The sequence below is a fragment of the Lemur catta genome, chromosome 6 (assembly GCF_020740605.2).
Source record: "Lemur catta isolate mLemCat1 chromosome 6, mLemCat1.pri, whole genome shotgun sequence".
NCBI lineage: Eukaryota > Metazoa > Chordata > Mammalia > Primates > Lemuridae > Lemur > Lemur catta.
In genome coordinates, this window is record NC_059133.1 from 9,061,012 (window position 1) to 9,073,894 (window position 12,883).

At 40.3% G+C, this 12,883-nt stretch overlaps 2 protein-coding genes across 4 annotated transcripts in view; both read left to right on the plus strand.

Annotated features, from left to right (window-relative positions):
• The window catches only part of FAM227A (family with sequence similarity 227 member A), a 78,029-nt gene extending 69,276 nt beyond the window's left edge, over window positions 1-8,753 (plus strand). For 2 of the 3 annotated variants that reach the window (XR_006735675.1, XM_045552859.1), the window contains one exon: window positions 3,536-3,631. The gene's annotated coding sequence lies outside the window, so the exon portion shown is untranslated. Of the gene's footprint in view, window positions 1-3,535; window positions 3,632-7,736; window positions 7,782-8,735 lie in introns of those variants that run through there. The other variant, XR_006735674.1, reaches the window with a different exon arrangement.
• DMC1 (DNA meiotic recombinase 1) overlaps window positions 6,729-12,883 on the plus strand; it is a 35,124-nt gene continuing 28,969 nt past the window's right edge. Inside the window, exons 1-4 of the mRNA XM_045552862.1 lie at window positions 6,729-6,806; window positions 7,737-7,781; window positions 8,736-8,882; window positions 10,959-11,041. Of these exons, the coding sequence (XP_045408818.1) occupies window positions 6,756-6,806; window positions 7,737-7,781; window positions 8,736-8,882; window positions 10,959-11,041 (326 nt within the window). The 5' untranslated portion in view covers window positions 6,729-6,755. The remainder of the gene's footprint in view (window positions 6,807-7,736; window positions 7,782-8,735; window positions 8,883-10,958; window positions 11,042-12,883) is intronic.

The window sequence follows — 12,883 nt, forward strand, 5'->3', positions numbered from 1 at the left end:
ACTTCTCCATAAGAGACTGCCACCACCCCATGAATTTAACTTATTAAAAAGATTTCCCCTCAGACTGAGAAAATTTACATTTGGGGAATAATATAACATTCTAACACACTCAGAAAAGCCCTGAACATATGCAGCCAAAGATTTCATGTCACAACCACTCTAGTCTCCTAGGATAATAGATCTAACTTGTTTGGGGTAGTAACTGAAAAATGTGTAAACTGAAAAATGTGTTCCTTGGAAGTGAAGTGAAAATTCAGAATTAAATACAGAGATGATAAAGTGATCATGCCAGTTAGGAATAATCTGTGTATATTTATATTTAAAATGATTGTATTAGTTAAGAGAATTTGTCAAATTTGAGGATATAACAGACTGGTCTTGTGATTCCAAATTAAAATATGTAGTTGAATAACTGACTTAAGATTAGATACTTTTAGTTGAAAGGTGTAAGATAATTTTATAAAATTATAGAATATTTATGAGGTCTTGGGAGTCATTATATTTGAAAGTTAAATTAGTTAAACTTCAATAGAGTGTTTTAAGTGCTTTGAAAGATTCACTGGTCAAGTCAGGCAACAGAAGAAATTCAAATATACTAAAATTAATACTGGTATTTAAATTGATGGAATTTAATTAGTTGTAAATGGGACCATTGGTTTAAGGGAGTCTGGTCTTTTGAATGTGAGTTGGTGAAACATTGATCAAAGTTCCTCATGCAAGTAATTATTAAAATGTATTAGATTTGTAAATGAAATATTGAAAGCTTAAGGAAAATAAGTTTTAAAGTATGTTATTATTTTAATAATTTGAACATTAATTTTTAGAAACTATCTAGCATACATATATATTTTCCTTTATATGCCACAATGTTTCAATAAAATCTAGTGTGTGCCTTTCAGCTTTGAGTGATATTATGGTGAAGAAAGGACAGTACAAAGAAGGGGAGGGAAGGTAGGCTGACTCACATCAATTTCTTCAATGACATCTATGGGGAAAGAGCTGCATATCCTATTGAGGGAACTGTATCCAAGACTTGCCAGGGAACAGTGAAATGAGAAATGACCCAGAGGCATAACTGGGATCTATGGAGCATCAAGCAGCTACTTCCCAGGACGGTTTAGGAAAGACATAAAATAAAATTTCCACTTTCCAAAACATATGAGAAGCAGCTAATTCTTGATTGGGGGACATGAGTTGAGATATAGATGCAGATATAGATAGATGTACATATAATGTATTCTGACTGGATCAGAAAGCAGACAGTTATTACTCACAGAGCATCTTAGCACTGGTTCCCCACACCCCAGTTCCCCATGGGGTGATGCAATATGGCTAACTGTTCACCTGAACATGTGGCAGGGTTTGTACCACAAGAAGAGAACCCCTGGCCAGGCGAGGTGTCTCATGCCTGTAATCCTAGCACTCTGGGAGACCGAGGTGGGAGGATCGCTTGAGGTCAGGAGTTTGAGACTAGCCTCAGCAAGAGTGAGACCCCGTCTCTACTAAAACTAAAATGAAATTAGCTGGGCAACTAAAAATAGGAAAAAAAAAATTAGCGAAGTGTGGTAGTGCTCGCCTGTAGTCCCAGCTACTCGGGAGGCTGAGGCAGGAGGATTGCTTGAGCCCAGGAGTTTGAGGTTGCTGTGAGCTAGGCTGACACCACGGCACTCTAGCCCAGGCAAGAGAGAGACTCTGTCTCAAAAAAAAGAAAAGAAAAGAAAAGAAAAGAAAAGAAAAGAAAAGAAAAGAAAAGAAAAGAAAGGAAAGGAAAGGAAAGGAAAGGAAAGGAAAGGAAAGGAAGAAAGAAGGAAGGAAGGAAAGAAAGAAGAAAAGAAAAGAGAAAAGAAAAGAAAAGAAAAGAAAAGAAAAGAAAAGAAAAGAAAAGAACCCCGATAATATGGGACTTGGAGTTAGTGCAGCCAGAGAGAGGAGGAGAGAGAGCCCTTTACTCTCTAAAGTAAACAAATCCTTTCTAGGGAGGAGTGAAAAGTCCCTAGGTTTTTACAACCCTAGAATATAAGCAAATGTCTCCAGAGGAGAGGGGAAAGCTGTTTTTAAGTTTCATTACCTTCAGAATGTGAGCAAAGGGCTTCATGGACGCTGTTTCTGAATCTCTGTCCAGAGCAATTTGTTATTCAGTCATAAAGCCCATACTATGTAGAAAAGTGAAAATATCTGTGGAGAATTATCTTGGAAAAGGAGAGAGGTGAACTCTAGTAGTACAGTACTATTACAGTAGTGCCTACTGTAACTGCCTATATATTCATCTATAGCTCCCGCTAAAGTTGGTATCTTGTTCGTCATCGAATCCCTAGCACTCAACACCTAATGTCGCCAAACTGAGCTGGGTCCATTTGCCTACGTGCAACAGAAAGCCAAACACAAAGCACTGGATTTTTGCAGTGAGAAAAGTTTATTGCCAGGTATCGCAGCAAGGAGATAGAAGTCAGGCTCAAATCTGGCTCCAGAGTTGGCGGCTGGGCAGGTTTTATATGCAGGACGTTATGAGGCGTGATCTGATTGGATCTTGCAATGGGGTGATACCAGGCGGAGTGATCTGACTGGATCATACCATGGATGACACCAAGGCTTGATCTGATTGGATTCTGGATTCTGCCATGAGGTGTCATTTCTTAATTCAGTCCTCATTGGGGCTGAGCACTTAGGTTCTGCCTATGGTTGGATGCTCAGTTCATCTGGGCATGCTCAGGTTACAGTCATGGCAACTGAAAAACTCACAACTTTGTTACATAAAAGTAGAATCAGATTGGCCTGATGTAGTTACACTAGGACAGTGACTGACAAATAGGAAATCAATAAATATTGTCTGAATGAACTAAATTACATATGTTTAAGTGGAATTATACTCAGTGAAATTCTTTTTTTTTTTTTGTGATAAACCTTCATTCTTTAGTTCTCTACTAAAACAGTTCTCAAATTTGAGCTCTTGAAAGTCCAAGAATATATATCCACAGACACCAGTTTGAGGAAGCCCAACTGTATGTAATAAAATCATGTGCCTCTATTTGCTTATAAGGTGATTGTCCACAGAGGGGCAGTAAAGTGTAATGGTTTAAAATTCAGATCTTGGCTGTAATCCCACTGCCTGTTTTTTTTTTTCTTTTTATTTCTTAGAATATCATAAAAACGACACAAAATTTTTAAAGTTTATAAAGAAGTTGTGGATTCCAAGAAGGATTTGAAAAATTGGACAAGCTATATTATCCAGTTAATAATTGACACAAAAGCTCCGGCTTGCCTATAGCTATCCTATATTGTAGATAGGAAAGTGGAATTTTGTCAGCAGGATATATTGTTTAATATAGCTGTACTTATCAGTCTTTCATGGCTTCTGAATTTTGTATCATACTTAAAAATATTTTTCTTATTATGAAATAATTATGAATGTCCTATATTTTCTTCTAGCATTTTATTATTTTATTGTTCAGATTTAATTTTTTGATCCATCTGGAATTTATTTTGGTATAAGGTAGAATTTATTTTGGTACTTGTTCTAATTTTATTTTTCTTCCAGATGGTTACCTAATTGTTCCAACACCAATCACTGAATTCATCATTTCTACACTGATTTGAAATGCCACCTTCATCACATTCAGAATTTTTGTATAATATGACAGACTAATCTTTTCTTTTTTGTCCTGATTTGAGTGAAAAGGTCTTCATGTGCACTTTTTAATTATCCCCCTGTATTTGTTGTTGTTGTTTTAAAATATGTTTAAAGTTGTATGTAGCCATCAATATGATATCTAAACAAGATTTCTATCCTCACTTCATGAATGTGTCATTATCCAGCTCATTTCAGTTTCTTTCTTTAAGTGTACTGCACACAACCTTCAAATATTATGAACATTTCTGTCTCCCAGCTGTCACTACACCAAACTACATATGTTAAATTTCCCTAAATCATCTTGCTGTGCTCTTTGCAGCTCCTCTGTACACTGTTGATGTCTTCATCTAACAAGTTGCCCAAAAGTTACTATAATTATTTTAGGTGAGGCCTCAGAGTGAAAGCCTGTCATCACTATCCAGTTCCTTCCCCAAATGGGCATTAATTTCCATTTAACAAGAAGGACAGACCATGTTTCTGGAAAATAACAGATTTTGAAGCACAATGGTAGTTATCTGTCTGCTCTTTAAACAATCCACCTGGGGTGGGGAGGCCTACAAAATGCCAACTGCTATTGTGGGAATGTTTTGCTCTTTATTCCAGCAAAATGATTCAGACAGAAGAAAAAGGGTCGCTCTGTACTAGGTCTTGAACCCAAAGAACTGTTTGCACAGATATTCATCCAAGATCCATCACAGCCTCCACCTCAACAGATGCTCTTTCAAATGTTTCATGACTCTCCTCAACAGTCTCCATTTCAGGGGAGGAGGATGACGCTGCCAGAGATGGCTCTGCTGGCACGAAGGCTGGCCTGAAGCGTCTATTTAAAAGCTGAACCAAAATATGTTTGGCTTCTGTGGTCTATTTTAAACTTCAAGCTAAGACAAAGAAAAATTACTTTCTATCCTGAATGGGCCTTGGGTGTCTCAATCACAGACAAGAGAGTGGCACATGGTAAGAGAGGCACAGAGAAGAGAGGGAAATTAGCAGCGCTGAGGTAGTAGGGACGTTCACGAAGCGAGGTGTGAAAACTGGAAAGGAAAAGCCTCGGGCAAGGGGACAAGGACCCCCTATTGACTCCTAACCCGAGGCTCCTGATCACGATGAGCATCTGCAGGTCACCTCTCGCCCACGTCAGCCACCTGCGCGCAGCACCCCTCCCCCGCCTCAAGGTCTTCCACCCCAGTAGCCCCCGCCTCGCCTCGGCGTCCTCTCCCTGACTTCAGCACTGGGCCCAGCTGGAGGGAAACCTCAGCTCCCTCCCATGAAGACCCCTCTCCTCCACACGCTTCCTCCACAGCGCCCTCCCTCTCCCAGGCGCGCCACCCTGTAGGCTCTTGGTCTTCCCCTCCCCTCGGTCCTCGCCCCGCCCCTCGCTCTCCGCCTCGCCCACCACCATGCCACGCCCCCGGGTTCTCCCCTCCCCCATGGGCCCGCTCTCGCCCCGCCCCTCCGTCCTCGCCCCGCCCCTCCGTCCTCGCCCCGCCCTCCTCGCTTGGCGCCAAACGCTGTGGTCAGCAGCGCGCTGGTGGCCAGTCGGCGCTTTGGGGCTGAGTTAGAATCCTGTCAGCTGCGGACGGGAAAGCCCGGGCGCGGGGCAGAAGGGATTCATCTTGAAAATCTCGGGGAGACTGTGGGTACGAGACGGGTGGGTGGCAAAAAGGGAAACGTGTGAGGAACCTGAGGGAAAACAAGGTTTCGAGAACGCTTTCTCGCCCCTTTTTCTGGTAATCCTTGGTGGTCGTTGCCGGGCCCGGGGCCAACGTCTTTGCGCGTCCGCCCCGGGAAGGATCCTCAGCGATCCCGAGGGATTTCCAGCCTCCTGGTTCTAAATCAAATCGGACCTAAGGCTTGGAGAGGCCTCCAGAGCCTCCTTACGAGGGAATCTGGCGTCAGGAAAGTGGCGGGCGGCGGGTGCTGACCTGGGCTCCTACTGAGGGCGGCGTCCAGGGCGACCTGGCCACGCTCTCCCCGCGGTAGGGGACGGCTCCGGTCGCCTTGCACCGCGGTGCCTGGGAGCCCTACTTTAGATCCCATCAATTGCTACTTGTGAAAGATGGGGACAATCTTTTCATTTTATCACGGGGGAGAAGAAATGGATGGTAGGGTTTTTTTGTTCATGGGGACAGTCCGTGTGGAATTTGGGGTGCTCCATACATGTAGCTAACATCTGAGGGACAGGATCAGCCAAACGGTCTCTTTTGCCTCCACACTCTGCTGTGTGGAGGTGCGAGGCGGTGGGACCGTACCTCTGCCTTAGCAGTTTGTTCCCTGCCTGCTCTGGTCCAACCCTGACTTTGATATCAAATGAGGAAATGGAATAGACCAAGAAAATAATTATTTGGACTACATTTTATTGTAATGAACACAGTCATTCCTGTGGATTCCTGAGAATTAAAAATTAAAAAAAAAAAAGAGGCTAGGGAGGGCAAAAACTAAATTAAATTAAATTAAAATTTAAAAACCCCCAAACTTCCACAATATTAAATCAAAGACTAACTGCCTATTGGCTCTAATATTATAATATTGTGTATCCACCATGTTTTTAAGTCTTAAAAAAATCATGAAACTAGTCAATACTGTGAAAGTATAGCTAATGTTCTATGAAACAAAAAGATACACGTCATTGCAGCACCCACTCATAATCAGCAAGCAAGAAGGCATTCATCATTTATGAGAAAAATAAAATCTATTTATTGAGGACAGACTAAGTTCAAGGTGCCAGGGAGGATACAAGGATGAATGACAACGTCAAGATTCTTAGACTATTGTTGCTAAACATATACATGAAAGGTTAATAGCAATATGCAATTCTAAATAACATTCCAAGTCAACAATAAAGACATCATACAGTCATGATTAACTGTGTGATAGAAACAGAAGATAATAAAAAGTGAGTGGTGTTGAGGAAAGAGAGAAGAAACCTAATAAGCGCCCCCTACCCCTCATACACACCCACAAAAGAAATAATGCCACATGCCCAGCGGAAAGAAGATAGGCCAGCCCAGTCTTTTCAAACTAAATGTTTTTCTTGTCCTTCTGGTCCTTGGTGATTCTACAACTACTTCTTAAATGGTATTTCTTATTTTCCCAGAGTTTATTATTTTTCTACTGCTTACCTTTCAATATGAAGGAGGATCAAGTTGTGCTGGAAGAACCAGGATTTCAAGATGAAGAGGTATGACTAGAATGTTGAAAGATATGTAGACATTCAGCCATTCCACAAAAATCAAATTCCTTCTCTGTTAGCTACTATTTTTAGAAACTAAAAGTAGAAATAAGACATAGTTAAAGATAACAAATATGTAACAACGTGTTTGGCAAGGGGTGCTAAGATTAGCCACTTAACAACTGATATGAAAGTATTTTAATAACTTAACAACTGGTATGGCCATACTGGTACCAACACACACTGGTAGGTACCAAATAGCACCCTGGTCCTAGAAGAACGAGTTCAAGATCTGAAGGGGAAGAAGGTTGAGAAAACATTTAAAATAGGTCAAATGTTTCATTCCTTTGGTTAAAGATTTTAAAAATTTATGAAGGACATGACAAAGGTAATTGGCTTCCCAGCCCTTTCAATGCAGGTGCTTCTAAGTACGCAGCAATGTGTTTGGGTTTTTTTTTTGTTTTCTGGTTTTTTGTTTTTTGTTTTTTTGAGACAGTCTTGCTCTGTCACCCAGGTTAGGGTGCCGTGGCATCAGCCTAGCTCACAGCAACCTTAAACTCCTGGGCTCAATTGATCCTCCTGCCTCAGCCTCCCGAGTAGCTGGAATTACAGGTGCACACCACCACGCCTGGATAATTTCTTCTATTTTTAGTAGAGATGGGGGTCTCACTCTTGCTCAGGCTAGTCTTCAACTCCTGAGCTCAAGCAATCCTGCTGCCTCGGCCTCCTAGAGTGCTAGGATTACAGGTGTGAGCCACCTCGCCTGGCCTCGCAACAATGTGTTTGAAAAAACATTATTGATCCCACCCAAATTTGTCTAGAGAAGAGGAATTTGAGACATTTGGCAGTGACTCATAGTATTGACTAAATCTCTAAAAGTTGTGAAATAGTTGGATATGAAGAATCAAAACTTCATTTTCTCTGTTCCATCTCCTTTAGGAATCTTTGTTTCAAGACATTGACCTGTTACAAAAACATGGAATTGTAAGTAGTTTTTCTATGCTGTGTTAAATTATTCAACTCAAGAGTTTCTCAGCATCAGCCTTATTGACATTTGAAGCTGGGTAATTCTTTGTTGCAAGGGGCTGTCCTGTGCTTTGTAGGGTATTTAGCAACATCCCTGGCCTCTACTCACTCTCTACATGCCAGTAGCACCCCTCAGCTGTGACAACCAAAAATGTTTCCAGGCATTGTCAAGTGTACCCAGGGGGCAAAATTGCCCCTCTCCCCCGTTGAGAATGACTGATCCAACTGGAGAAGTTTCAGGATCCCTCTGAATCCATCTCTCATCTGTCGACATCTACAGCCTTTATTAACAGAAAATTTAGCTCTATATGTCAGGTGACTGGAGTAAGTGTTGTTGGCAGAAATCCAGACTGAGTAACAAACTAGATGGATTTCAACAGCAATCAGTTGACAGTAAAACTCCACTGGCATTATCTTTTATAGTCCTCACTTTTAATCTCTTTCAGGTGGTTTTAGAAAATAGAAGCAAGAGAAAATCCTGGTCCTTTGGTGATGTAGTTATTTGCATTCTCCAGGGGCAGAGGGAAAAAAAATCTTAAAAAATTTTAAAAGAACATATTGGTGATGAACTTTTGTAGAAGGAAGGAGCTGAACTGAGGGGGTGAATGTGTGATAAATTTGTTAACTTTTCCACCAACAGACTTTTCTTTTGAATTGGTTGTTTCATTGCCATGGTCTCACTAACATTCTTGGGAAATCAGGGCACAGTCAGAACATTTGGCAGCCTGCTGAGTATGTTCTACTCAGATATTTCCAGAACATTTGGCTACATGGTGGGTGGGTTCCACCTGGCTGCTTGTATAAAATTGGCATCATGGTGGAAGGAGATGGACACAAAAGCACATGACATAGTATGGGAGCCTTTCCGGCTGGCATTTTCTCAATCTGCTGTGCCCATTCTTTTATTCACAGAATGTGGCTGACATTAAGAAGCTGAAGTCAGTAGGAATCTGTACCATCAAAGGGATACAAATGACAACAAGAAGAGCCCTATGCAATGTCAAAGGACTCTCAGAAGCCAAAGTGGACAAGATTAAAGAGGCAGCCAACAAACTTATTGTAAGCAAAATCCATTCTTTGCTGTTTTAGCTTAGAATGGCCTTGTGAATCTCTGTAGCCTTTCTCATTATGAACACTAGAAACAATTGTGGGCACTCTGAGTTCCTGTAGATCACAATATACTATACTCCCCATGTTAACCTTTCACCACTTCAGTTTCAAAGCAACAGCCATTAATTTCTGAAGGATTAAGGTAAGGATTAAGAGACCGGGAACACTAATGAAGGTAATTATTTTTACCCAAACTTTTCAGTTTCCCTTTATATTACTTTTTCCAGCTTTCTATTTCTCTGCCTTCCCTCCTCCTTTTTTGATTTTTACCTTCCTCCTTATTTTTGTCTCATCTCCTCAAATATCATACCTATGGCTCTTGCAAAGCACTTGGTACCAAAGAAGTTACTTTCTCCTAGTATAGGCCAATTAATAAGAGAGCATTGGATTAGAAAAAGACAAACAGTGGTTGGTTCTACATATGTACAGTTGAGATACATATGACCAAGAATTAACCAATACCTTCTAGCTGGTCCTGCAGACTGTGAGGGGTCCATGCAGCTGTCAGGCTGCCAGGCAAATGCGTATGTGCCTTTGACCAAAGCTTTTGTGTAGAACTTTTGGGGACCACTAGATGTACCAGCTCTGGAAATAGCAATGTACTAGGTCTCCCTCTTCATGGAAGAACAATACTCTCCATTTCTCCTTTTTACGTGAGGGTCACGTTCCCAGCAAGTCTGAGAAGCTTTCTTCATGGACAGCTATTTGTTTTCTTTCTTCAGAAGCAGTAACGACAGGAGAGTGATGCAAGTAGCAATGTGATCCTGAACTGAACTTGGAGAGGACCCAAATGAACTACTCAACTCAATTGCTCTAGCTTCTGGATGCACTCAGGCAGTGTACCCACAAATCAATTCCATGACTGCCTTAGGGTGTCTAAGGAAGCCCTAGAGCAGTCCCAGAATTGAGGAAACTGCTACTCTATAGCTCCTAGACATTAGACTTCTTTTCTTTGGAAACTAAATCTCATTACCAAAGAAAAGAATCCCTCTCCTTCTGCAGCACCCACTACTGCAACTAGAGTCTTCTCCTTTCTTAACTAAAGCTGTTCATTTTTATTTTTATTTTTTTAGAGAAGGGGTCTCACTATGTTGCCCAGGATAGTCTCAGACTTCTGGCCTGAAACAATCCTCCCACCTCAACCTCCCATATTGCTGGGATTACAGGCATGAGGCCACTCACCAGGCTGTTTATTCTTAAAGAGAGAGAAAGAGATTGAGAGACAGAGAGAGGAGAGAGAAAAGAGAGAGAAAGAGAAGAGGAGAAAGAAAGGAAGTTAATTTTATAGTACAATGGTTCTAAACATTGGTATGTATCAGAATCACCTGGAGTGGCTAATAAAGAACACAAAGGCCAGGCTCATTGAAGTAGGATAGCACCTGAGCTTGCCCACCCACCTCCCCAAATTCTCCAAAGTTTGAGAACCACTGTCATAGTGTAAAACAACAAAGAGGGGAACACATTAGATGATATTAGGACCATTTTCCCAATGCTAATGCAGTTCCTCCACTGCATTAGCTATACCTCTTTAATCAGCAAATATGTAGTATATCAACCATGTGAAAAATATTGTTTCATGAATAATGAAAATAGAATTTCTGTGCTTTTTAAAACTTCTAGAGCTGGAAAAAAATTATGCTATTGACTGAAATCAACTGAATGATTCAGTAAAGTAATCCTTCTCATTTGTGCCATAAATATATCTCATTTAATCTTCACAGCTACCCTATGAAAGAGACACTATTATCCCTGTTTGACCCAAAAGAGGAAGTTGAAGTACTGCAAGATTAAGTAGTTTACCCCATATCATACAATTAATAAGTATTAGAGACATAATTTGAATCTATAAAGGGTGGCTCCAAAGTCTGTGTTCTTAACCATGATCTTGTACTGCCTTCAAAGACAGATGAACCATAGCTTATATGAAATGATGACCTTGATAATAGAGTATATAGTTTTTAGCAGCATTTGAAATTAAAACCATCATTTTATAACCTTTGAACATTTCCTTTTATCTTTCTGTAGGAACCAGGATTCTTGACTGCATTTGAGTACAGTGAAAAGAGGAAAATGGTATTCCATATCACCACTGGGAGCCAGGAATTTGAGTGTGTATCTCACATTTTTTTGTAACCACTAAGCACAATCTTTGGAATACCGTGTTTCATTTCCTCTATCTGGTTGTTATTTCTACTGTACGTAGTAGAAGTAGCCTCTTCTTTTGAAGTAGATTTGGTTTGTTGTGTTATTCCCCCCACAAAATACAAACTGAAGCAAATTCCAGACTGCCTGTAGGAACAAGATTAAATTTTTTGCAAGAAATTCAGACCCCAAATCTAAGTAGTTTCTGAATCAGCCTGTATTAATCTACAAACCATTTTTAAAAATCAGTTTAACTTTTCCTTTCCTTCTCCATTGATGAAGGAAATTTCATTTAACCTTTTGGTTTTATTCAAAAATCAGTTGTTAGATTGAATATTTTAGAAGAAATAATCCAGTCTTTGTCTTATCTTTGTCTTCAGCAGGAATAGTTTTAGTGTCCCTTTTTATTGACTGTCTTATGACTCTTGACACATATCATCATCCTCTCAATGCAAGTTGACTAGAATGTGGGGTTTTCCCCCTACTTTACTAGAAGAATTAGTATTTTATAAGTTAAAACAGTGGTCAAGAGCAATTAGAACAAAAGCAGTATTTCCTCCAAGTATTCTTCAAAACCTTGTCCTCACAAGATACTCCAAGAAAAAAAGGATTTCATAGTCAAATATGCCTTTATTTGGATGTCTAATAGGTAGATCAGACTTCACAGGCCAAAACCAAACTTCTGATCTTTGTCCCAAATCTGCTTCTTGTAAAGGCTCCCTCATCTCAGATTTGTCCCTGTCCTAATCCTCAGACCTAAAACCTTGGTGTCATCCTTGACACGTTTTTTTCTTCCCTCTGACATCCCAACTCTAATCCATTAACAAATCCTGTCTGCTCTACCTTCAAAATATATGTAGTCAGAACAAACCACCAAGTTTCCTCAACAAATAAATTACAAGGAAGAAAAAAAAGAGATGGAGTCAGGGAGAAAACCTATAGATCAAAAGAGACTGGGGAGCCAGGAACATGGGCAAAAGGCCCAGAGGGAGGCCGGCAGCTCCACCCCAACCCTGGCCCCTTTAAAAAAAAAGAAGGAAAAATAAAATAAAAGAGACTTAAAAGACATATCACCTCATCACAATATGTGGATCCTGATCCAAACATATTACAAAAAATAAGACATATGAGACAGTTGGAAAACTGAACATTTACTAGATATTTGATATTTTAGGTGTGATTATGGGGATGTGGTTATGTTAAAAAATGAGAGTCTTCATCTTTTAGAGATATATACTGAAATATTTAGGGTGAAATGACATGTTGTCTAGTATATGCTTAAAATAATACGGGAAGGGAGGGAAATGGTTGGAGGTTTGTATGAAAAAAGATTGACCCTGAGTTGATAGTTTATAATTGTTGAAGCTGAGTGATAGGTACATGATAGCAGCTCATTATACTGTTTTTGTCCACTTTTGTTTATGTTTAATATTTTCCGTAATAAAAGGTTAATATATAATATATTATATGTCAGATACACTCCTGCATTAGGGCCTTTGCACTTAAGTGTTTCCTCTTCCTGGAATACTCTTTCCTCACGTATCTACATGGCTTGCTGTCATCTCTCAGTTCTTCTCAATGAGGCCTTCTCTGATCTCTTTATCTGAAAATGTAAACTCTCCACTTCATTCTCTGTTCTCTTTATCCTCTTTCCCAGTCATTTTTGATTGTTGAGACAGGGTCTCACTCTGTCACCCTGGCTAGAGTGCATTGGCATGATCAGAGCTCATTGCAACCTCAAACTCCTGGGCTCAAGCAATCCTCCTGCCTCAGCCTCCCAAATAGCTGGGACTATAGGGGCCATGTCC